General features: G+C 43.3%; 1 protein-coding gene across 1 annotated transcript in view; it reads right to left on the bottom strand.

The window, feature by feature from the left end:
- Positions 1-26,488, bottom strand: part of LOC138769654 (complement C3-like) — a 97,149-nt gene that overhangs the window by 4,707 nt on the left and 65,954 nt on the right. Inside the window, exons 25-36 of the mRNA XM_069948267.1 lie at positions 24,177-24,249; positions 21,783-21,942; positions 21,408-21,509; positions 16,045-16,195; positions 14,985-15,148; positions 10,687-10,845; positions 10,524-10,583; positions 9,580-9,670; positions 7,034-7,085; positions 4,247-4,334; positions 3,239-3,313; positions 1,416-1,521 (exon numbers count right to left, since the gene is read on the bottom strand). Of these exons, the coding sequence (XP_069804368.1) occupies positions 1,416-1,521; positions 3,239-3,313; positions 4,247-4,334; positions 7,034-7,085; positions 9,580-9,670; positions 10,524-10,583; positions 10,687-10,845; positions 14,985-15,148; positions 16,045-16,195; positions 21,408-21,509; positions 21,783-21,942; positions 24,177-24,249 (1,281 nt within the window). The remainder of the gene's footprint in view (positions 1-1,415; positions 1,522-3,238; positions 3,314-4,246; positions 4,335-7,033; positions 7,086-9,579; positions 9,671-10,523; positions 10,584-10,686; positions 10,846-14,984; positions 15,149-16,044; positions 16,196-21,407; positions 21,510-21,782; positions 21,943-24,176; positions 24,250-26,488) is intronic.

Here is a 26,488-nt window from a genome sequence, read left to right as displayed (position 1 = left end):
ATTAGCCTAAGGTAATTGTCCTCAGTTGATGTACAACCTGCATGATGAACAGGCGTCTATCCTTGTGTGCACAAAGGACAGGGACTTGCTGTGTTTGGTCAGAGAAGAGACCAAATATTGTCACGGAGAGAGCACGGACCACAGTTAGGCCGTATGTAAAACACTGATTTATACATAGAAAAAAAGGGAGTATATTGCAAAACTGCTTGCGATCACAAGTCCTACTGTTTTCTTAAAAAGGAAGACAGGTTATCTCCAAAGGGCTATGTCCCTCCAGCTTTGCTCTCATGATGAATCCAGAATCCTGCTCCACACTGATGAGGGGCAACACCCCGAAACAGCAGTCTGTGGATGGTTACCTGGCCATGTCTTTTCCCTTGTCATTACATTGACTTATAGGGCCACTTAATTTGGTGGTCACTTATTGGCTGGGTCCTTCCGGGAGGGATATCCGGCTAGTCCTGTGTTTTAAGACTCTTGGATGAGGCACTTGGATTGGCACTTTTAAGCCTTAAATGATCATCTGTGTAATACCTGGTTGAGCTGAGTCCACCACAATGACGGTCACTCTTTTAATTGTTCTGCTCTCCACTAGTATAGAGAACTATGATGTCTACATTTTGATAGAAATGCTTGAGCCAATTTCAGGATCAATCTGGAACAGTTTCTGATCTAAAGGGGTACTCTGGAGATTTTTTATTTTTTTTCCCCAAATCAACTGGTGTCAGAAAGATTTTTGTAAATTCTAAAAAAACAACAACTTGTCTTCCAGTACTTATCAGCTGCTGCATGTCCTACAGAAAGTGGTGTATTCTCTCCAGTCTGACACAGTGCTCTCTGCTGCCACCTCTGTCCATGTCAGGAACTGTCCAGAGCAGGAGAGGTTTTCTATGGGGATTTACTACTGCTCTGGACAGTTCCTGACATGGACAGAGGTGGCAGCAGAGAGCACTGTGGCAGACTGGGAAGAATAAACCACTTCCTGCAGGACATACAACAGCTGATAAGTACTGGAAGAATGGAAATTGTTTAAATATAAGTAAATTATATTTAAAAATCTATATAATTTGCTGACACCACTTGATTTAAAAGCAGTATTTTTTTCCCCTCTGGAGTACCCCTTTAAGCTTCCTATAACACAAGAGATTAGTAAAGGTTATATACTATATATACTTAAAGTGTCGCTGTCATAACTTTCAAAATCTAAATCAACAGTAGATGTGATATAAAGCAAGTTTGCAATTCACATTCATTATTTTTTTATAAGTTATCGTGGAAAATGCTGCACTTCCTGTTTTTTGACTGTTTTTTTCCCCTCAAAAAAACAGAAAACAGGAAGAATTACCAAAAAGTGACTAATCCTTGTCTCACGGCTTGGGTGTAAATAGTATGTAAAGTGGCTGTCAGGCTTTTACCGGGTGAATAGTAGTCGTACACTGTGACAGATCCGGGGTAAATATGTCCAACTTTAAAATGCTGATGCAGGTTGAATTTTATGATATAGTCCTCCTTATGGAAAACCTATGATAAAATAAAGATAAAAACAAACAAAAAAAAACACATTCTTATAAAATAGTTGGCTTATATTATCCCCTTCAAAACCCTTTAAGGCTATGTTAACGGCAGCCATTTTAATTTAAAATATTGACCGTTGTTTTCAGTCTTCAATGATTTCCATTGAAGTTTATGGAAACAACAGCCATTAGTTCACACAATGCATTGAAAAACAGTGGCCGGCTGTTCACGACATTGATTTGTGGACTTAATGCTTCTGTTATTTTTACAAAGAGAAGAGTCCGGAGATGTTTATTGTGTCTATGTCTATAAGGCCTGCCCTAAAGCATGCCACTAAATGCTGTTAAAGTCAGTTTGGGCAAGATAACTGCCGCCCATGATAATGTTCTACAAATAAATTAAACAAATTACAATCAGAAAATAAAAACAGATTAGAAAAAACAGGGTGTAACGTGAAACTGGCCCAGTTGCCCCTAGTAACCAATCAGATTCCACCTTTCATTCCTCACAGACTCTTTGGCAAATGAAAGGCGGAATCTGATTGGTTGCTAGGGGCAACTGAACCAGTTTCACTTTACACCATGGTTGATAAATCTCCCCCAATATCTCCATACATGGCTTTAAAACTAATCTAGGCGACACGTTCTTCCTAAAGGGCCTATACACCGTCATTATCTCTCCCGACCTCCCCATACACATGAACATTTGGCAAGGCCGAACAGTCGTGTATTGCCTATGGGGACAGGAGGGGTAAGCCACGACCAGACACCTGTGGTGCCGGTTTATTCCTCTCAGAACAAAAGGTTTAAGGCCCTATTCCACGGGTCGTTTAGAGGAGCAATATCGTTCGTATTCGGCCGATAACGGCCGCTGCGAACGATATTCGTCCCGTGGAATAGAGTGCAACGATCAGCCGACATTGTTCATGTCGGCTGATCGTTGCAGTCGCTTGTTTTTCAACATGTTGAAAAACAAGTGACTGATATAGCAGCGATCTGCTGCCGTCGCTCCGTTGAATAGGACTGTCGGCAGCAGATGCTGCTATATCCTATGGGCTGCCCGGACGATCAGCGATTCCCCGGGCAGCCCCCCCAGCAGCTCCCCGCCGCCCCTCCCGCACTCACCCGTTTGCTGACGCTGCGTTGAATAGTGGCGGCAGCGAGCGGGGAACAAGGAGCAAACGAGCGCTAATAGCGCTCGTTTGCTCCTCCAAACGACTCGTGGAATAGGGGCAATAGACAGTAAAAATGCATCATGCCTGATTCTTCTCTCTGCAGAGAGTCGGGAGGCCCCCATACACTTTATACTGATGGCCAAACCTGCCATCAGCAGTGGGTTCGGTCAACTTCAGTACAATGTGTATTGGCTCCTTTAGACTAAGGTTGTCTGAACCTGACGCATTTTGATTATCTAAGATGTCTGGCTGCCTCCTGACTCTCCACCAACAGATCATGTCAGTCACCACATCACCCTCTTAGTTTGGGGGGAATATGCTGGTACCAGAGCAGTCTGGCTGTAGCTTAACCCTCCCCATAGAGGACACGTGATTGTTCGGACATGCCCCTAAAAGAAATCAGCAACCATTCTCAGCCCTGAGGGGGCTTTCTCACGTTCCTGGCCTTTTTTGGGGCATAAAGAAGTCATATAACATGGTCCCCCTCTACTAAATAGAATGGAGAAGCTCCTGCTCCGGTGGATCCATGGAAAGGAGACGACTTCTTACCTTGTCAAGGTACAGAATCCAGGTGCCGTTCAACAACTCAGAGTTGGAGATGTATCTGTCCTTTTTGTTTTGAAGCTGAAAATAGAGGAAATATTCACTTTTTACAAATCGTAGGAACAGGACAGAAAAGTCCAAGAAGATCAACATACAGGCCCATAGATAAAGCTACAGATCCGAGGTAACTGAATTCATTAGCATCTAAGTGGTGAACTGGTCAATCACACCACACCACACTTCCTTGGAGCTTCAGGACTGATGCTGGTAACTAGTACGTTACACTGACACAATTAGGGGGTCTTGTTCTCTGCCAGTCTGAGGATGGCCCTATTAGGGGGTCTCTGTATGCCACCACCAATGATTCTGAGGCTCACAAAATCAACGGGGTATGTATTCATCTGTGCAATATACTACTGCTGGTATACAGTTATGTGTGCAATAAATTTATTACTGATATAGTTATGTGTGCAGTAAACACACTGCTGGTATATAGTTATGTGTGCAATATATTTACTGCTGACATAGAGTTCTGTATGCACTAAACACACTGCTGGTATATAGTTATGTGTGTAATATATTCACTGCTGACATAGAGTTCTGTATGCACTAAACACACTGCTTGTATATAGTTATGTGTGTAATATATTCACTGCTGGTAAATAGCTATGTGTGCAATATATTTACTGCTGATATAGAGTTCTGCATGCAGCAAATACACTGCTGGTATATAGTTATGTGTGCAATATATTTATTGCTGATATAGAGTTCTGTATGCAGTAAACACACTGCTGGTATATAGTTATGTGTGTAATATATTCACTGCTGGTATATAGTTATGTGTGCAATATATGTATTGCTGATATAGAGTTCTGTCTGCAGTAAATACATTGCTGGTAAATAGTTATGTAGATATAGAAATATATATATAGTGATATATATTTCTCCAAACTGCTCATATGTCACACCTAATGTTTATATGTGTTTAAGTTGTCTCCAAACATTTATGCTCACCCTATTGAGGTCATTTAAATCTGGTGCGAAACCAGTCATCATAGAAATATCAAGGATAGACATGGTGGCATCATAGCCCTTAAGGTGTCTGCAAAAAAAAAAAAAAGTACAAATGTTAGGTTTAGCATATTGCCATAGATTACATTGGAAAAAGACACATATGTCCATTAAGTTCAACGATGGAGGGGATGGATGGAGGGAAGGGGGGTATACAAGGAGGGGATGGATGGAGGGAAGGGGGGGGGGTATACAAGGAGGGGATGGATGGAGGGAAGGGGGGGGTATACAAGGAGGGGATGGATGGAGGGAAGGGGGGTATACAAGGAGGGGATGGATGGAGGGAAGGGGGTATACAAGGAGGGGATGGATGGAGGGAAGGGGGGTATACAAGGAGGGGATGGATGGAGGGAAGGGGGGTATACAAGGAGGGGATGGATGGAGGGAAGGGGGATGGATGATGGGTAGGTTCTATACATATGCATCTATATTATTTTGCTCTAAGAACTTGTCTCTCCTGTAGTAAAGCCCTCTACTGTTGTTGCTGTGACCAGATCCTGGGGTAGTCTGTTCCACAGATTCACAGTTCTCATGGTAAAGAAGATGTGTCGCCTCTGGAGACGGAACCTTTTTTCTCCAGGCGGAGGCAGTGCCCTCTTGTCTTTTGAGGAGGTTTTACCTGGAACATCTTTTCCCCATATTTCTTGTATATTTGTATTTATATATTTATATTTTATTGCATTTATATATTTAAATAAATTAATTATATCTCCCCTTATTCGTCTTTTCTCGAGACTAAACAAATGTAGCTGACTGACATTGTGCTGTTCAGTAGTCTATCACTACAAGTACACCCAGATCCTTCTCCATCAGCGACTCTCCCAGTGTAACTCCCCTTAGGACATATGATGCATGCGGGTTATTAGTACTCAGGTGCATAATTTTACATTTATTCAAACTGAACCTCATTTGCCAAGTGGACGCCTAAACAGAAGATCAGGGGCATCAACCCCAAGATGTATGCTTTACTCCCCACCACCACAAACACTAAAACATTACACTAAACCATCACTGCCTACTCAATAATGGGTCGGTCTACCATTTTGAGCAATTGTGGCTTGTAGATGTTAGGGGGAAAAAAAAATCCAAAAAGGTGGCAAACATTCCGTATACCCAACTGGGCCCATACCAGCTGCAGCAGCTTCGGCCAGTTGGTGCACATTTTGTGGAGAAGTGGAGCCGATCTCACTGACAGTTTCAGCATATCCCAAACATTTTCATTTTTGGCACCAAGGTTATTTTTAGGTTAGGGGCAGAACCCCTTCAAATTCAAACCTATATCTACCCTTACTTATATGAAAAGTGGTAAGTTCATGAAGAGATGTTAACCCCTTCAAGACCGAGCCCATTGATGCACGGATGTCTGGGTCAAATTAATACAATGTTCCTTCCCGCCTTCTAAGAGCCATAGCGCTTTTATTTTTTCACCTACACAGCTTGCCGGGAAGTAATTTTTTTTTGCCATGACCTCTATTTTTTATTAGCATCATATTGGTGTTATAGAAACATTTTTGTCGCTCCACAAAAACCTGGAGCCGGCCCTGAATGTAATGTTATGTTTTAATAGATCGGACGATTCTGCACACTACGATTTATAATATATATATATTTTTTTTATATTTTTATTATGGGCAAGGGGGTATATTAAACCTTTATTGGGACTCCCTCCCAATAAGGGTTTTTTAATACTTTTAAAAACTTTTTTAATTACACCTTTTTTTTTTTTACCCTTTTTTTCACTTTAAACCATGCAATCATTAGATTGCATATACTGATCTATGCTATGCCATAACATAGCATAGATCAGTGTTATCAGTGATCTATGCATGGAGCCTGCCTGAGAGCAGACTCTATGCATGGACGGCTGCTTACCCCCACCCGTCAGAACGAGCGATCGTGACAGGGTGGTCCCGATTGCTATAGATTGCTGTGTTTAAAGCGACTCTGTAACCACAATCTGTCCCCCCCCCCCCCCAAACCACTTTTACCTTCGGATAGCTGCTTTTAATTCAAGATCTGTTCTGGGGTCCGTTCGGCAGGAAATGCATAGTGGGGTCTACAGCACTGTACTCTGACCCAGGAAGTCCCCCTCACCTTCCAAATCATAGGAGATCCACTTCAGGCTGGGGCTTACATCAGGGGACAGGACTGTGGAGGTAATTTCTCCATAGCTGTAACCCCTCTCTCCCTGGACAGAGAGCGCTGCATGTATGTGCCCACATCTGCCCTGCTCATTCCTTCATGCTCCTTGCAGTCTCTGTCAGTCCTTGTGTTTCCCATCCTCTCCATTACTGTACAGTAACTTATAATATCACATATTCTGCTGTTTATAAATGTTTGTTTCATCTGTTTGACATGTTATTCAGAATAATAATTCATAACTTTTAGGGTGTGGAACCAATTGTCTGCATATCACGTATGGGAAAATTTGCTTTGGTTTAAGAGTGGATTTGGATTACAAGCGCGGTCCCAGAACGAATTATGCTCGTAATCCAAGGCACCACTCTATATACATTCCTACTGCACGTACCCCATACATACAGATTGCTGACGTGAAGGGTTTAAGCAAAGTCTTGGTACTTACCATAAACAGGTTCCCAACTGATCCATTTACCAAAGAGCGGGAAATCCTTGCCAAGGTCGAAACCAGAAGACCTCACATTTCCGTATACAACACAAGGCAGATTATACAACCGTGTATCAAGAGTATTAACAAACTGTGCGACTTACCTGGTACGGATAGTCATGGAAACAGTCGAAAGGGCCCCCTCAGGTCTCTTAGCTGTGGAGAAATTGAAAAAATAAATTACACTTTGTCTGATTTCATGATATATTGATTTAGCTTAAAGACTTACCAGTAGACGACGCAGGATGTAAACCGTGTATGGAAATTTCCTTTGAAAGATTCACAGATCCATAAAAAACTCAAAGAGACATGTCAAAAGTTTTGATCCGGGTCCGGATGTGAGTAAGTAGACCCTGACCACTGGTGAGAATGAGCTGGGAAGTTTTGATTGGTCCAGGTGTGTGAGTAAGAAGACCCTGACCAATGGTGAGAAGGAGCTGGGAAGTTTTGATTGGTCCAGGTGTGTGAGTAAGAAGACCCTGACCAATGGTGAGAAGGAGCTGGGAAGTTTTGATCAGTCCAGATCAGCTCACCGCTCTGTGTCAGTGAAAAGTGCTAGTTTTTTGCAGAACAAGTTGTTTTTTTATAATAGCGCCATTAATTAAGTTTTTTTCCTCCCAAAATACATTCTGGGCGCTTATGACCAAGTAATTTTTTTTTCTTTTTTCCATGGTCGCAAGCAGTGTAATTAATATTATTTAATTAATTTTATTGAGGGTTTATTTTTTGCGGGACAAGTTGTACTTTGTATTGGTACCATTTTGAAATAGGTATGACTGTTTTTTCTACTATTATTGTTTTTTTTAACCACATTCAATATGTTTTAGTTTTATTTATTCAGGAAAAAAGGAGTGTGAAGGGAAAGTATATTGTCTTTTTTTTTAAATTACATTTTATTTACACTTTATTTTTTTTGAAAATTTTTTTTTGTTCCACAAGGGAACTTTCACAGTGATCAGATCACTACTACAATTCACTGGAGACACGACATCTATGATGTCAAAGGAACAAAGGTTTCTCCATTCCTGGTAGATACAGCAGGGGACCGGCTAGATGATATCCCATCCCGGGTGTTGCTAGTAGATACAAAGCCTGTACTCCAAGTGTAAGTGGTGATGTAGTCGTACTTAAGTTTTGCCACTAGATGTCGTTAGTATGTATATCTTGTACCTATGTATTGCACAGCTGTAGTACTCAAGGGGTTATTGTTGTTTGTGATTTATGCACCAATGAGAGTTCTTTCCTCTTCTCTACCTATCTCTTTTCTCCTTTCTTCTCTTACACTCTCTTCTTACCCACTCACAGCAGGTATTACATACCCTGTAGGAGGCAGTCACATGGGGAGAGGAAGTGTTAGTGAGTCTTAGTCACGTTGTTGAGCAGAGAGGATGCAAGCCAGCATGGTCCCTGCAGTAGCCAAGTTGCGCTCTGGCTTACGCCAGGTCCCCTGTTAAAGGACGTGTCCGGTGTAGTCAGTGGCGTGGTAGTGGACAAACACATGGGAAGCAAGTATACTCGTTTCTTGAAAGCAACACTCCAACACACTATGCAGTGTTAGACACTCTCAGAGAGGACAAGTCAGGGATCATCCCAGCTCACGCCGTGAACAAGTCTAAAGGTGCAGGACAGTATCCTGAAGAAAGAGGGACTGATCCGGATAGAGCAAAAGTTGCTAGAAGCCTACGTACTCAGGTGTAACCAGAGAACTCTGACCACTCTGCTCAACTCAGGTAACAAGGTCTGGGGCTTGTGTCACCCGACACTGGTGGGCAATAGGTGTTGCAAAGACCAAAAGAGTCAAAACACAGGCACAAGTATTCTATCTACTCTCAAGTCTCCTTATTCTAACTCTAAAGTTCCGGCAGAGCACAGTACTACATTGGGTTGGGACTCTCCCGACATCCTCCTCTCTACTTCTCTGAACTTATTCTACTTCTACACAAGCAACCAAGCCAGCACGGCTATTCTACCTTTCAAGCTCAAGCACAAGTCTTGTCAGTCAAGTCCAGAGTTTATTATCAAGTCAGAAGTCTATTGTAAACCACTGTATCAAGTATTCCTGCAGTAAAGAAGAGTTTATTTATTGTATCAGGACTCAGTGATTCTTATCCAAGCACCTACACAGTAACAACATCTACCTTGGGTTATCTCCCCTATCTGTGGGTGGCGGTACCAATAGTCCAGGTGGGTCACAACTCCACTTCTGACCACCGTGATAAGCGCCCAAGGGACCCCCGGCAGGTCACTGACCACATGGGAAATGGTATAGCTAGCCCCACTAAAATAAAAGCAAGTGTGCCATTTTTTTCCCCCCAAGTTGAAAATGGTTGAATACCACTGCTTTATGCTATAATACACACACTGCTTCTTCCTAGTAACAACCGCTCCCCCCCCCAACATCACTTGAGAGGGGGGGGGGGGGCGCTTTTAGCAAGATTCGCCCTGTAGTTCAGATTACCTAGAAATGGCCCGGCCTTTGACCTGACCTGAACTACAAAACTTCCCGTTAAGCAAAAACTGCTGAAGCCAGGACTGGTGGGTGAAATCCAAATTTCTGTTACTGGAATACTCCATTCATATAGCCTGTGGTGTATAGTAGACGGAGTAGAAGCAAGACTGCATAATAGTGAGATATGTGCAGATTTCTTACCCTGAGGCTCATCTTCTATTGTCACCGACAGATCAAAATTGTTGCATTTCATCTCCTTCTCTGTTTCCAGAACGTGATATATGGACAACACCTGGCAGGTAAATAGAATTAAAGTTCTTAAAATTCATCATAAGCAAGATCAGAATTATAAAAATAATTGGAACATGATGCTTATGATACGTAATAACGGGGCATTCCGGAATGAAGTATGACTGAGGTACCTTACTACCGATCCCCGTCACTGGCTGGTCAGTTAGTGAGTTTGGTCAACATTGAAGACAGTGGGGACTATCACTGTCGGAACAGTATCAGCAAGGGGATTGACAACATGTTTTTTTTATGTTTTATTGCCAGCCTCAGCACTTTTTAAGGGGTTATCCAGGACTCCAGGAAGAAAACCATGGCTGTTTCTTCCAAAAATAGCACCATTATTGTGCTCAGTATGTGTGCGGCATTGCAGTTCAGTTCCATTGAAGCAAATGGAGTCATAGTACCACACACAACCTAAAGACAAATGTAGTGCTGTTTTTGGAAGGAAAAAAAAAAGTATGTTTTTTTTTTTCTCTAAACGTTTTTTCCCCTCCAGATCACCCCTTTAATCAGGGGCTGTAGGTCATCTGCAGTGCAGAGAGGGTGGTGGTAGTCTGAATTGCCTCTCGTCTGAATGTCGTTCGGCCCTCTCTCCATGCTGTACACTGCAGCACTTGTTCACAATGACTGATATGCACAAAAAAGTCAATGCATACAAGATATAAGAGCAAAAAGAAAATAAACTTTAAACAACGAATACAAGTTTCCATGGTAGTGGGGGTCAGTATAATGCAAGGAAGTGAGTAAAATGATAAGGCAGGGTACCTAATCACAGATCATTAGCTATTACCTCCTTAGGGCACCGTTCGTTTATAAACCTGTTTAATTATCAAGCAAATTTATTTTTCTTTTACCGTCAAAGTGGCCTGACCATTTCCCTTTGCGGTGAGTGTAAAGTCTCCATGGTTAACAGTCTGCGAAGAAATAAATGAACCAAGTCACAAGGGCCCATGTTATTTCTACACAACAAACGTGACTTTCGCTACATCAGTCCCCATCACATCCCCGGGTTCTTACATCTTCTGATTTGGACAGCAGGGCGTTTTCATATTGAAATCGAACAGTTGAATCTTCTGATCTCTCTGGAAGCTTCATGGTGACATCCAAAATGAAGTCTTTGAACTTTGGTACCTCTATCAGGTACTGGGCAAGGGCTTCAAACTGCATTATAGTAGACTACAACCAAAACATAAAACACAGACATACAGGTTAGTACGCCACCCATACACCCCCAGATTATAGTATTGTGCTCACTTAATCGGAAGAAAGTTTCTATTAACAACTCTAATCTTCTTTTCATTTTTTTTTTCTCCTTAAATTCTGAAGGCATAAGTTATTTTTCCTTTAGTGGAGTCATCAGGGATGGTAATTCTTATTCCATTAATAGTTGTAATGGTGACTGGGTGTCCCGTCGCCTATCCTTCCACACATGGCCGCAGCTGCTTCTTGCTGTCTGTCTATGGTGGGGGGTCTCCCCACTTGCTGCCACCACCCTGCACACTGCAGCATTCCAGATTCTTTTGAGATGGTGGGCAACTTTCCTCCTGCACAGCACCACCACATGTAGCTGCATGGGGAAGCATATTTCCTCTTCCACTGTGCAGTTCCAGTTCTGGCCATTAGAGGGGGAACATGCACACCTTTTCCCATGGCCTGTTTATAAAGGGGCTTCCAGCACATTTTTTTGCCCAAGCGTTGAGGTCATTTGGTCCTGTGAAGGTGTTCCTGCGTTTGTGTACCTGGAGAAATCCTGTGATCCCACACCTGTATATACCCTGCCCATTGCTCCTCTACTCTCTATCCAGGTTCCCATTGTGGTGTTCCCGAATCCCTGTGGTCCTGCTGTCCTGTTTGTGCCGTCTGGCCCTGCACTCCTGGTTAGTTCTTGGACCCTGTATTCTCATCGGTTTTTGCCCTGTAGTGTGAACCAGAGCCAACCCCTTGTTTGTACCAGGGCCGGCCTTAGGGTAGATGGCGCCCTGTGCGAAACTTTCTTTTGGCGCCCCCCCTGTTGATACCCCCAATAGTAAATTGACCAACAAAACACAGTTATCACTGAACTCAAGGAGAACAGTGAAAAAATTTTTTTTTCTGTTCTCCTTGAGTTCAGTGATAACTGTGTTTTGTTGGTCGATTTGCTATTGCCCCAACTAGCCAGAATCCTGCTCCACACTGACGAGGGGCAAAAACCCTGAAACGGCTGTCTGTGGATGTTAGCCTGCCTTGCCAAGCCCTTGTCATGATCGCAATACTCGCACCTTGAGTTAGACATTGACAAAAAGGGGCCACCATGGTGTTTCACTATTTATGTTCCAATACTCGCAACTGAGTGGGACTTAAGGGGCTACCTATTAGGGTGGTGTGGTGCTCTTCCTATCATGGAGGCACCCCGTGGCAACAGGCTAGAGTTATCTGGCTATGCCGTGGTTTGAGACTCGCAACCGAGGCTCTACGGACTCCTGTTTTGCATACCCCCAATAGTAACAGACTATCTATCTCTCTTTGTATCTATCTATCTATCTATCTATCTAGGTATCTATCTATCAGTCTACAGTATCTATCTAGCTGGGTGACTTCTATCATACTGAGTACTATACAAGATGCTAGGAAAGCTGGGTGACCTCCATTATACTGCCTACTATACAAGATGCAAGGAAAGCTGTGTGACCTCTATCATACTGACTACAAGATGCTGGAAAGCGGGGTGACCTCTATCATACTGAGTGTAAGATACTAGGAAAGATGGGTGACCTCCATCATACTGAGTATAAGATACAAGGAAAGCTGGGTGACCTTCATCATACTGACTACAGGATGCTGGAAAAGCTGGGTGACTTCCACCATACTTATTACAAGATGCTAGGAAAGCTGGGTGACCTTCATCATACTGAGTGTAAGATACTAGGAAAGATGGGTGACCTCCATCATACTGAGTATAAGATACAAGGAAAGCTGGGTGACCTCCATCATACTTACTACAAGATGCTAGGAAAGCTGGGTGACCTTCATCATACTTACTACAGGATGCTGGAAAAGCTGGGTGACCTCCACCATACTTATTACAAGATGCTAGGAAAGCTGGGTGACCTTCATCATACTGACAACAGGATGCTGGGAAAGCTGGGTGACCTTTATCATACTGACTACAAGATGCTGGAAAGCTGGTGACCCCCATCATACTGAGTATAAGATACTAGGAAAGCTGGGTGACCTCCATAATACGTACTACAAGATACTGGGAAAGCTGGGTGACCTCCATCATACTGAGTACAGGATACTGGGAAAGATGGGTGACCTCCATCATACTTACTACAAGATGCTGGGAAAGCTGTGAGACCTCTATCATACTGACTGCAAGATACTGGGAAAGCTGGGTGACCTCCATCATACTGAGTATAAGATGGTGGGAAAACTGGGTGACCTCCATCATACTGACTACAAGATGCTGGAAAGCTGTGTGACCTCTATCATACTGACTACAAGATGCTGGAAAGCTGTGTGACCTCTATCATACTGACTACAAGATACTGGGAAAGCTGTTGACCTCCATCATACTGAGTATAAGATGGTGGGAATGCTGGGTGACCTCTATCATACTGACTACAGGATGCTGGAAAAGCTGGTGACCTCCATTATACTGAGTATAAGATGGTGGGAAAGCTGTGTGACCTCCATCATACTGGCTACAAGAAGCTGGGAAAGCTGGGTGACCTTCATCATACTGTATCAGCTCCCCAGCAGACACGTTGCGGCTTCAGCACATACAGGATAACATGGCGCACAGACTCCCGCCATAACACAGAGAGCCTGAAACCTAGCAACGGCGCTGCGTGACCTCCATGTCTATCATCAGGCCTTGGAGATCGCCGCTGCTGGTGACGAATCAGTGAGCTCTCAGTATCGCCCCCTCCTGGCTCCTCGGGGAACCGTCCTGGCTGCTCCGTACCTCAGCTCCTGGGAGCCGCCACCGCCGTAGAAGATGACTCCACACTGACAGAGATTAACGTAAAATTTTTGGATTAAATTGAGAGTCACCGAGGGGTCACGAGTGACTGCGGCAAAGACTCCCGAGGTCAGAGGAGATTAAAAGGGATTATTGTATGAAAAGAGTACACGTACTCGTAGCAAACCCTCAGCTGTGAGAAACATCACAGGATTTCATTTAATTTGCTTAAAAATAAAACAGCACCGCTCCAGGTTGTTTGTGGTATTGCAGCTCAGCCCCAGGGAAGAGACTGGAGGGAACTGCAATACCTGGTGTCACCTGTGCACAGTGGTGGCCCTGTGTGCTGGAGGAAAGCAGCCATGTTTCTCTAATGCTGTACAATCCTCCTAATGTCTGAGATCCCCAATCACATCAGTGTCCACATAAAATTATGGAGGTCGGTAAGGTGGAGATACTGATGGGGGGCTGGAAGGAGACAGGAGGAGGCACAGAGGATGACATGGTGAGGGGGACCCAGATAATGTCCTGGCCACACTTCAAGGAGAGTGCACTCTGCAAGAAGAGAGTCCGTATCCGTGGTGGGCGCCGGGGGCGGTGCTTATCGATGGGAGGCGGAGCTTACGGGATTTACCCAGAACTGTCTTTAGGAGCGCCCCAAAACAACCACTGTGTTCCTCAGCAGCACCCATCACTTTCATCCATCACCTCCATCTGCTGTCTTCTATCTTCGTGCTTGCCAGTACTGTCTATTTGGTAACTTGGGTTGGCAGTACTCCTTGCCACCTGGTCTGCTCGGACCAGCTGTATCGAATCCTGTTATATCCCAAGAGGGAGCAACTTGGTGTATCTTCCGGGAAAGTCTATCTCCACCATCTGGAGTATTTTATCAAGAATGGAGGATAGGCTTAGACAATGACTATAGGGATGTACAGGCACATGACACAGTGGGCTCACATCTGCTGATCCTGACAATTGTATGGCAAAGCTAGAATCCTTACTTTATTCTGTTGGTCAGTATAATTATACTAATTCCCAATTTATATAGTTTTTGTTAATACCACCTACAAATGACCTTACAGTAATAGTATTGTTCATATTTGCATGACCCGACTATATATTATCCTACAAAAAATACCATGCTAGACAAATACTTATATGTCTTATACCCTTAATGTACCATATTGTACATTTACAGTAGGTCCACAGAATGATACCATCAGTCTGACAGGGGTCTCAATCATGGCTCCTAATTGTTTAGTAGAAAGAAAAGGACAACCTTTATGTAGCCAAAGAATATCCCCAAGGGAGGTTGTCTTGTTGTCCTCGCCCTCAGGTGAGTTAAATCCTTCTGTCCAACAAAATGACATACCTGCGTTGATCCCATAATTTCTCCATAGTATTTCTTTTCGGTTATCCATTTCACCAATGGTGCCGCTTTCCTAGATTCGTTCATTTGCAAGAGAGTGAGAAGTGCATAGGAGGTAGCTTCCAGGGATAAGTGGAGGGAGCCCGAGTCATCCCAGTGGGTGTTGTCTGGAAAGAAGATTTGACCAAAAATATAATAAAAATAAATCATTAAACGCACATAATCAGTCACATAATCTATAGTTGTGCTCAAAAGTTTATATACCCCGATAGAATTTTTGCTTTCTTGTCCGTTTTTCAGAGACTATGAATGATAATTTTTTTTCCTCCACTCATGGTTAGTGGTCGGGTGAAGCCATTTATTGTCAGACTACTGGGTTTTCTCTTTTTGAATCATAATGACAACCAAAATCATCCAAATGACCCTGTACCAAAGGGAAGGTTTTGAAGCGGCCATCTGAGTCTCCTGACATCAATATCATTGAGCCACTCTGGGGAAATCTCAAGCGCACAGTTCATGCAGGACAGCCTAGGAATTTACATGAAGCGGAGGCTTTTTGCCAAGAAGAATGGGCGGCTTTACCATCTTAGAAAATAAAGAGCCTCATCCACAACTACCACAAAAGACTTCCAGCTGCCATTGATGTCAGAGGGGGCAATACACCGTATTAAGAACTGGGGTATGGAAACTTTTCATCAGGGGCATTTGGATATTTTTGGTTGTCATTATGATTCAATAAGAGAAAACACTGTAGTCTGACAATAAATGACTTCACCCGACCACTAACCAGGAGTGTTACCATTCATATTCTCTGAAAAAAGGACAAGAGTTTTATAGGGGAAAAAAAGGACAAGAAAGCAAAAATTTTGTCAGTGTATGTAAACTTTTAAGCACAACTGTACATAAATTAAATTACTGTACACCTAAAGAATGGTACAGCATAACACAGTTTTTGTTAAAACCTTAAATACTATGCATATAACAAGGAAAATATATATTCTATGATAAAAGTGTAATATAAAAAAATAGTTTTTGATCCACTTTACAATTGCTGGTACTCTACCTGTAGATGCCGACATTAGTTTCTTGGTGTCTTTTAGCTTGCCTGCCTTAGCCAGTGCATAGGAGGTGATGGCGATGGTGTAAGGTTTCTTCAGAGTTTCATAATGATTATTTAAATATTGTATGGCTTCTTCTATGTCTGTTTTTAGATTCTGGATTTATAAGAAAAAAGGATTAAGTGAGCACTGACCATAAAATCCTTTTCATGTCAAGTTAATTGGGGGACACAGAGGACATTGGGTATAGGATGTTGCCATTAGGGGGTGACAAAAGTGTTAGCTCCTCCCACACAGGCTATACTCCTCCTGCAGGCAATCAGTCAGTTTGTGCACAAGCACTCTGAGCAACAGGAGAAGCCAACAGAGGATGCACAGTATATCTAAAAAGATAGAACTGCTGACAAGACTAAGAAGGAAAACCAACAAGCAGAACCAGAGAATTCCAAAGAACCAAAACTTAGTTAATCCCTTCCTACAGTGTGTTGGCGGAGGACATCAATCACAAGAAGTAAGGGGAAAACTGTAACTTTACTGAGAGCCTCTTTAGTGCAATACAAAAATACAGCAACATAGTTCACAGTCCTTGTTTACAAGGAGCTGGTCTGTCAGGCAATTCCTCTTTGAGGGTATGTGCACACTGAGGATTTTAAACGGAGCCTCCATCGCGTAACCCTCAGCTCGTGGAGTGCAGCGGGCGCGCGTCTCCGCCACTGTCATAGACTCCATTCTATGCACGGGCGGATTCCTTTCGTCCAAAGAATGATCGCGAGGGGGCACGAGCTGAGGATTACGTGAGGAAGGTTCTGTCGAAAATCCTCAGTGTGCACATACCCTAAGTGAGAGTACCTCTGCCCCTCTGATGTTTGCTTACACTTTCCCCATACCCCTAGACCTGAGAAAAGGCATGGAGAAGGAGTAAATGTACTTCTCACCCCAGACTTCTCTCCCCATTCCTCCTGTACCCTCATCGTGGGAGACTTTAACATCCCCATTAATAACCCTATCTGCCTTTCAGCTTGTTTCTCCAACCTACTCCATTGGCTTGTCTTAGTTTCCAGACTTTCCAACCCACAAGAGTGGGAATACCCAGGACCTACCATCAACACCCAACAACTCCTAGACGTTGACAGTCATCACTGCCTCCAAGCCGTTCACTCTCTTGTCCTATTTTGGCTGCCAAACACTACCACTACACCCTACCACATCCCATGTAAGGCTGTGTAAAAGCAGCTTAACCCCAATGACTTCTGTGTGCCCTAATGACACGAGCTAGAAATAAACATTAGAATGAGGTAATAAATATTTAGCGTATGCACACAAGTTACAAAGATTGTCAACAGGTGGTGTCATAAATCTCATTGTCACTTAGGGTCATTGTATGCAATTGTTTGACACTGATGAACTTCATGAGCTGCCATTATGAACCAGACCCTATGAGAAGATTGCCAAGCTGACAGGGAAAACAATTGGGACCCAGCAGTCACAGCTCTTGACTCTGACACTTAAACGCTGTGTTTAAGGGGTTAATGGTGGGCGGCAGCCGATTGCTGAAGGCCGTTATTAATAGCTCATGAGCTCGCTTGAAAGAGCCCCTGCACAATATAATGTGCTGGGATACCATGATGCAAAAACTCACTGCTTTTCATGATGTCCCGGTACGTCATTTTGCGTCAAGGAGTTAAAACAAGCCATGGCCACAAAACTTCTGTTGCTCTTTTGCTGCATGTGACCCTGGCATGCTGTATTCATTATCTGCAATAGTCACCTTACTCTATACCTAAAGAAGTTGTCCACCCAAAACTAACTTGTTCCCTATCCACGGGGGACAAAGCTAATTTCTACACACTTCGTTTTAAAATTCGCTGAAAAGCCCAACATATTTTCAGTTCAGTTTTGCAGTAGTAAACGAAAAATAGCAAAATTAATAATAAATATATAGTAAAATACCCGTCGGCTTTAATGCAAAGAGGATCAAGTCTAATGCAATATAGTCAATAGCTATTTTACTATATATTTACTTAATTCAGCATAGTTTTGTTCTAATTTTGCTAGTCTTCATTTAAAAAGCAAAACTGAAACAAAAATATACTGTTTTAAGTTAAGATATAGTAAAAAGGTGTCAGCTATATTGCATCATGTACAATCCCCTTGAAATAAAGCCACTAGCTATTTTACTTTTTTTTTTTTTTTTTTTTTTACTTTAAACAGCATACTTCCAATCTAATTTTGCTAATTGTAAAGGACCCTAACCCTACACTTTGTCTTAAGCCCCTATTCCACGGGTCGTTTAAAGGAGCAATATCATTCGTATTCGGCCGATATCGGCCGCTACAAACGATATTCGTCCCGTGGAATAGAGTGCAACGATCAGCCGACATCGTTCATGTCGGCTGATTGTTGCAGTCGCTTGTTTTTGAACATGTTGAAAAAAAAGCGACTGATATAGCAGCGATCTGCTGCCGTCGCTTCGTTGAATAGGAGCATCGGTAGCAGACGCTGTTATATCTTATGGGCTGCCCGGACGATCAGCGATCCCCCGGGCAGCCCCCCCCAGCAGCTCCCCGCCGCCCCACCCACACTCACCCGCTCGCTGCAGCCGCGTTGAATAGCGGCGGCAGCGAGCGGGGAACGAGGAGCAAACGAGCGCTAATAGCGCTCGTTTGCTCCTCCAAACGACTCGTGGAATAGGGGCATTAGTCATCTCCTAGTGGCAGTAGATTATACCCAATGTCTTCTCTGTCCCCCAATGACACAAGATAGAAATAACCATTAGAATAAGGTGATAAATATTTACAGTACGTGTACAAGTTATAAAGATTGTCAACAAGTGGTGTCATAAATCTTATTGTGTGTCACAAAGGATCATTGGTATGCATTTTTTCTGACACTGCTGATCTTCATAAGCTGCTAATATGAACCAGACTCTATAATCTGCCCCTATGAGAAGATTGCTGAGCTGACAGGGTAAATGATTGGGACCCCCGCAGTCACAGCTCTTGTCACTAACACTAAAACACTGTGTAAATGGTAAAACTGAAATGAAAATATACTACAAATAAAAAAATTTACAATTTCATTCATAAATTCACTTTTCATTGAACTCTTTTGTTAGAGTTTGCTAAAAAGGTAATTGCCGGTAAATTTATGAATGAAATCACTAGGTATAAGTTGCTGCATATACATTGTACCTAGTGATTTCATTCAAAAATTTACGGCCAATTACCTTTTCAGCAAATTCCAACAATGGAGTTGGCTGAAAGGGTAACTGACAGTAAATTTATGAATGAAAATGAATATAGTTGGCTCTCAAAATTCGATAAAGACATGAACGAGAGCAGTATAGTAAGCCTATGGGTTGTGTGTCATTTCAACAGTATCTTTGTTTAGAGCATGTACTACAGGGCCCTTGCAAACACTCGCTCTTATATACATGGATGCATAGATACAGTCTAATGGTTTATTGTAATCCATTGAGTGATATACTAAGATGCTGTAAAAGGTGTCCTTGTGGTTAAGGAATAATTGAGGTAGTTAGTCCATAGCCAAATAGATGATGGTCTGTGTCAGAGTTGTAGTAAAGTTCTCTTACCACTGATGATTTGGAACAATTGATACTTGTTGCATGTATCAAAATTATATCTTTTACCATTGATAGTCTGTATAGCTACAACGTCCGACACTGGCTCATATGTATATGTTTAAATTATTAAGAATTAGCACTGTACACTCCCATCTCCCTCCCAGACATGATTGGAGTGCAATCCTCACAGCTCATTGCTCATATGAACCAGTGTCAGACATTGCAGCTATACAGACTATTAGTGGTACAAGAACTCTGATATAACTCTGTGTCTAGTATATTACTCCATTGATTACAATTAACCATCAGACTATATTTTTGCATCCATGTATATAAGGGCGAGCATCTGGAAGGGCCCTGCAGTACATGCTCTAAACAAAGATTCAAGATTAAAGGTCGCACAAGGGTACTATTACACGGAACGATAATCGGCCGAATCAGCCAATTATCGCTCCATGTAATAAATACAAGGATCAGCCGACAACAACTATCATCAGCTGATCGTTGATATAGGTTAAAACCTATAATTGTTGGGCCCCGTCCGCGCATCGCTACGTGTAATAGCGGTGCGCGGACGGCGGCTGAGGATTTACATTACCTATCCAGGCTGCAGGGCTCCTCTTGCGGTCTTCTCCCCGGGTCCCGCGTGCCCAGGCAGCTCAGCCAATCACTGTCTGGGACCACTGCGGCCAGTGATTGGCTGAGCAGCCTGTCAGCTGAAACAGGCAGCTCTAAAGCTGGAGCGCGCGGACCCAGGGAGAAGCAGACCACAAGAGGAGCCCTGCAGCCTGGACAGGTAATGTATAAAGTTAAGCAAGGGCTGCAAGGACATCGGTAACGATGTCCCTGCAGCCCTTGTTAAACGATAATTGGGCCATGTAATAGGCCCAGTAAACGAGCGCTGATCTAGCATATTGGCGCTTGTTTACAGTTATTATTGGGCCTTCACCGGCCTGTGTAATACTATCCTTACTGTACTCCTCTGATTAATGTATTCAGCGAAACCATGCTTATAAACAGTAATCTACTGTAATTTACTGGCAACTACCCTTTCAGCAAACCACATTGTTGCTGGGAGATTTATGAATGAAATCACCTAGTGATTTAATTCATGAATGTACAGGCAATTACCTTTCCAGAAAACTCTAAGTTCAACGAAAAGTTAATTGCCGGTAAATATATGAATGAAATTGTTTATTGTTATATTTGTAGCATATTTTATTTCAGTTTTGCTATTTTAAATGAAAAATAGTAAAATTAAAATGGACATATGCTATTTTAAGTAAATATATAGTAAAATAGCTGGTGGCTATAATGAAAGGGGATCACCCATAATGCAATATAGCCACCAGCTTTTTTTTTTTTTAATATATATATATATTAACGTAAAACCCCATATTTTTGTTTCAGTTTTACTTTTTTAAACTAAATTAGAACGAAAATATGCTGGATTAAGTAAATATATAGTAAAATAGCTGGTGGCTATATAGCATGAGACACTTAGACATTTGCATTAAAGCTCCCAGCTAGTTTACTATATATTTAATTAACAGCATATTTGCATTCTAATTTTGCTATTTTTCATTTAGGAAAGCAAAACTGAAATGAAAAAAAAAATGCTATTTTCAATTAATGGTCTGTTAAGATTCAGTTCGCAAGAAATGGCAAGTGGAATTTTTGAAAAATCATCTCTAATCACCCTAGTTCAGAGAATGTGCAACTATAAAAAGGTGTTGAAGAGGAGACTTCTAATGTAAACATATTAAAAGGAATTGAAGAGCTTACACCAACTTTGTCAGCACAGGTTTTTTGACTTGTCAGCAGGGCGATGAGGACAAAGGCTGTGAGACTAGAATGCAGATCAGCAGAGCCCCTTGTCACACCACCCTATGTAAAAAAGAGAACACATTTAAAAACATTACACAAATACCATATAGGATCCTTTCTTAGGCAACTCTAAATGTTTCATAAACTTTGTGTAGCTAAAAATTTTAGGTCTAACCTGAGTCCCTTAGCTATAAAAATGTGTATATTGTGTTCCCATGTCTGCTGAATGGATAAGATAAGCTTTGTCTACTTCACAGTGGCCTTGTTGGTCTACTCTTAATCATAATGCCACCAAGTCTACTAGCAATACTTTAGGGAGGTTCTTGTACATACCACCATCTCTTGGTGATAGACATGTACATCCTCTTTGAATTCGCCATCTGGATTCTGTTTGTTTAGAACGAGCCACTTCACTGAATTGCATATTGCATCTTTATCAACATGGACAAGACTTGAAGCCAAGGAAAATACTTTGACCACATAAGCGGTGAGCCTAAAGAGAAAGAAGAATGGTAAGAATGCAGAGGTCCAGAATAATTTTATACATGTTAACATAGATGGCATCCTTTGTTGGTTCCCCTAAAGCAGATGGACTTCGGTGCAGCTCCTATAATGCATGGTCCCCCTACAGTAGATGGCCCCCTATGTAGTCCCCCTTTAATAGATGGTTTGTCAGGAGCTGGCCATCACACTTGGCTCCCGACACTGCCGGAACGTGCTGCGGGTCTCCTGTAAGTGCCGACGGCATCCCTGGTGACTGGCCCAGAAGTTTGCTAGGGGGGCGATGACAAAGCGTCCTTCAGTTGTTGCTGTGGTCGGGGCTTCAACTCCCCCGGCCAATCGGCTCAGTTGTTTTGAATTGTGACTTGCTGACTGGCACCACCAGTCAGCTCTATATTGTGTATTGTATCCTGGTTATGATTCCCTGATTTTCTAATTTTGGATTAACTAACATTTTTCCCTGACTTCTGAATTTGTACTGCAACATCCGATAGTTATCGACCTCAGTAGTTTACCCTGCTTATATTGTATTTGTTTTGTCTTTGTCTATTGTTTCACTTATTGTAGAATAGCAATCTGGTTGGGGGCGGCCTGCTAAGGAGCCGTTTACTCCAAGCGGAAGGAACAGTGGGGTGGGTGCCAACATTAGGGCTTCACTTATCCTGTGTCCCTGGGCCCCAGCCTGACATGGTCCCTTTGTAGTCCCCACTTTAGTAGATGGCCCCCTGTGTAGTCCTCCTTCAGTAGATGACCTTCAGTGCAGCCCCTTTAATACATGGCCACCTGTGTAGTCCCTAAATAGTAGACGGCCTCCTGTGCAGTCACCTTTTAGGATCACTGACAGGTGGCCAGATGTTCACATACTGTTTCTACCGGAACAGAGGACAAGGGAGATCAGTGTTGGGAGGCCTGCAGGAAAGGGGGAGCATATGGGAAGGGGTTTTTCTTTTTAGTGCACTCTCCTAGGATCAGTGGCGTAGCTACCATAGAGGCAGGGTAGGCGCCTGCTATGGGGCCTGTGGGCGAAGGGGGCCCAGGGATGCATGGGGAAAATAAGAGCTGTCCTGTGTCTTTCTGCTTAAAGCCTTATGTACTGCAGGGTATAGGTGTTCACTTACATGCTACAACTCAAAAAAGGGTTAATAAGTAGAGGACAAGGAGATCTCTGCTCCACTGCTTTGATAACCCCTGACCTCTTATCTCCAGCTGCTGCAATCAAATAGGAAAATGTGCAGAGCTCCATCCAGAGGTCAGGGGTTCTAAGTGCAGAAGCAGTGAAACAGAGATCTCCTTGTCTTCCTTTTTAATTCTTTTTTTTTTGTGTAAGGGAACATTGGGTCACTCACACACTGCAGTACATGAGGGTTTAAGCAGAAGGTAGCCTGCTCCTGCACCTACAGTATGTATTTAACCATAAGGGCTCCTAATGGGCCCTTACAGTTTAAATACAGTGGACTGACAGAACAAGCAGCCATTGGCTCTCTGCTCTGCCAGTAACTTTTGTAGCTGCAGGCAGGATTCTGCCTCTGGTCACAAGAGATTAATTTTTTTGGCCACATTACATTTTTTTGCTATGAGGCCACATGAATCCTAGCTACACCCCTGCCTGGGATGGCTCTGCAGCTGCTTATCACTCTGGGGCCCACCAAAGGATTATCTGGTGGGCCTCCATTGATGTGCAGCTGCAGTGAGATCAGATGAGGGCGATTTGAACGGTCAGGGCCCCTCCCCCCGGAGCCTCGGGCCCAAACTGCCCACATTATAATTCGCCACTGGAGCAGAGAGCAGTGGTCGGTAACCTAAGCAGTGAGCTGTCAGCAATAGGGATAGAGAAGAGGACACAGCTGCAAACATAAGCAATTTTGCTAATGAAAAGCATTTACAAAACTTATTTACTTACTTTTGCATTATCTTACAAAAAGTTTAGGCGCTGAGAATACATCTTTAATAGTCAGATGGGCATCAGCTTAATTTAAATAATGGGAATGAATATCAAGTGATGGGCATGATTGTAAAGGCGTGAAACACTGACACTTTGCATATTCTTTCTTTCAGGGGAATGTTTTAAGTTTACTTCTATATTTAGTTTAATACCAGCATGTAAATAGTATATGAGCAGAATAGATGACAATCGTGATGTGACCATCAAGTACCACAGTAGAGATGTAAAAAAATAAACAGACAATACTTAAAAAGGGTTAAAATTATTGTTCGTTTCTACAATACCATGTGCTGGATGGTGACTTGGCCCAGGTACCATATCCGCCTGATTGTGCGAATGTCTGTTGTCTGACTATTCCTGTCCAAGAAGAAGATATTACATAAGTAATCATAAAGAAAAAAATATTCATCTAGGAAATTGTAATAAAATAGACTCTAATAAATTAATATTTGTTTAACCTCTTCTGGAGACAAATGATAAACATGTAGGGCATGACAGCCAGGGCCGCATTACCAGCTGCTGCTGCTGCCCTAGGCACTACACCTGGAGACGCCCCATATACACTCACCAATTAGCATCATGATTTTCTAGTTACTGTGACTGGATAACACCACCATACCAGGCATGAGCAATACCTCCATACTGTGACTGGATAACACTGCCATACTGTGACTGGGTAACACTGCCATACCAGACCTGACCAATACCACCATACTGTAACTGGATAACACTGCCATAGCAGACCTGACCAATGCCGCCATACTGTGACTGGATAACACCTCCATACCAGACCTGACCAATACCACCATACTGTGACTGGATAACACCTCCATACCAGACCTGACCAATACCGCCATACTGTGACTGGATAACACCGCCATACCAGACCTGACCAATACTGCCACACTGTGACTGGATAACACCGCCATACCAGACCTGACCAATACCACCACACTGTGACTGGATAACACCGCCATACTGTGACTGGATAACACCGCCATACTGTCACTGGATAACACTGCCATACCAGACCTGACCAATACCTCCATACTGTGACTGGGTAACATCCCCATACCAGACCTGACCAATACCGCCATACTGTGACTGGGTAACATCCCCATACCAGACCTGACCAATACCACCATACTGTGACTGGATGACACTGCCATACCAGACCTGACCAATACCGCCATACTGGGACAGGATAACACCACCATACCAGACCTGACCAATACCGCCATACTGTGACTAACACCCCCATACCTTACCTGACCAATACCACCATACTGTGACTGGATAATACCGCCATACCAGACCTGACCAATACCTACATACTGTGACTGGATAACACCGCCACACTGTGACTGGATAACACTGCCATACCAGACCTGACCAATACCACCATACTGTGACTGGATAACACCGTCATACTGTTATTGGATAACACCGCCACACAAGACCTGACCAATACCGCCATACTGTTACTGGATAACACCGCCACACCAGACCTGACCAATACCCCCATCCTGTGACTGGATAACACTGCCATACCAGACCTGACCAATACCGCCATACTGTGACTGGATAACACCACCATACCAGACCTGACCAATACCGCCATACTGTGACTGGATAACACCGCCATACCAGACCTGACCAATACTGCCACACTGTGACTGGATAACACCGCCATACCAGACCTGACCAATACCGCCACACTGTGACTGGATAACACCGCCATACTGTGACTGGATAACACCGCCATACTGTCACTGCATAACACTGCCATACCAGACCTGACCAATACCTCCATACTGTGACTGGGTAACATCCCCATACCAGACCTGACCAATTCCGCCATACTGTGACTGGCTAACACTGCCATACCAAACCTGACCAATAACCGCCATACTGTGACTGGATAACACCGTCATACTGTTACTGGATAACACTGCCATACCAGACCTGACCAATACCACCATACTGTGACTGGATAACCCCACCATACCAGACCTGACCAATACCACCATACTGTGACTGGATAACACCGCCATAACAGTCCTGACCAATACCACCATACTGTGACTGGATGACACTGCCAAACCAGACCTGACCAATAACACCCCCACCCCCAGGAGGTGGGAGACTTTAATAAAAAAGTAGTTTCCTTCCCCCTGCTCCCTGGTGCTGCCTCCCTGTAAGGTGCTGCCCTACGCCCCGGTACACGAGTGCCTAGTGGTAAATACAGCCCTGGTGACAGCCTGGGCTTTGTGGACAGGTGTCGTACTTCTACTGCCATGCTTTTACTATGATACTATAAAGCAAGCTCAGAAGATGAGCTTGCATCATAGATGGGTAATACCAGCTGATGTAAGCAGCCGACACTCACTGTTAAAGGGGCACTCCAGCCCTTTAAAATCTTTTACATGTTGCTGCCCTGGTGGAAAACATGACTAACATGCTATTCTTACCTTACCATGCTCCCCCAGGGTCCTCCTGTGTTTTTTTCAGGTCCCCCGCTACATGCTGCCACCACTACTTCCAAGTCAGACTAGTCTCAGCAGTGACAGCCCAATCATCACTGACTGAGCTGCAA

The sequence above is a fragment of the Dendropsophus ebraccatus genome, chromosome 1 (assembly GCF_027789765.1).
Source record: "Dendropsophus ebraccatus isolate aDenEbr1 chromosome 1, aDenEbr1.pat, whole genome shotgun sequence".
In the NCBI taxonomy this organism is placed as follows: domain Eukaryota; kingdom Metazoa; phylum Chordata; class Amphibia; order Anura; family Hylidae; genus Dendropsophus; species Dendropsophus ebraccatus.
Note: the sequence above shows the minus strand (reverse complement) of the source record. Positions and strands in the feature narration are given on the sequence as shown.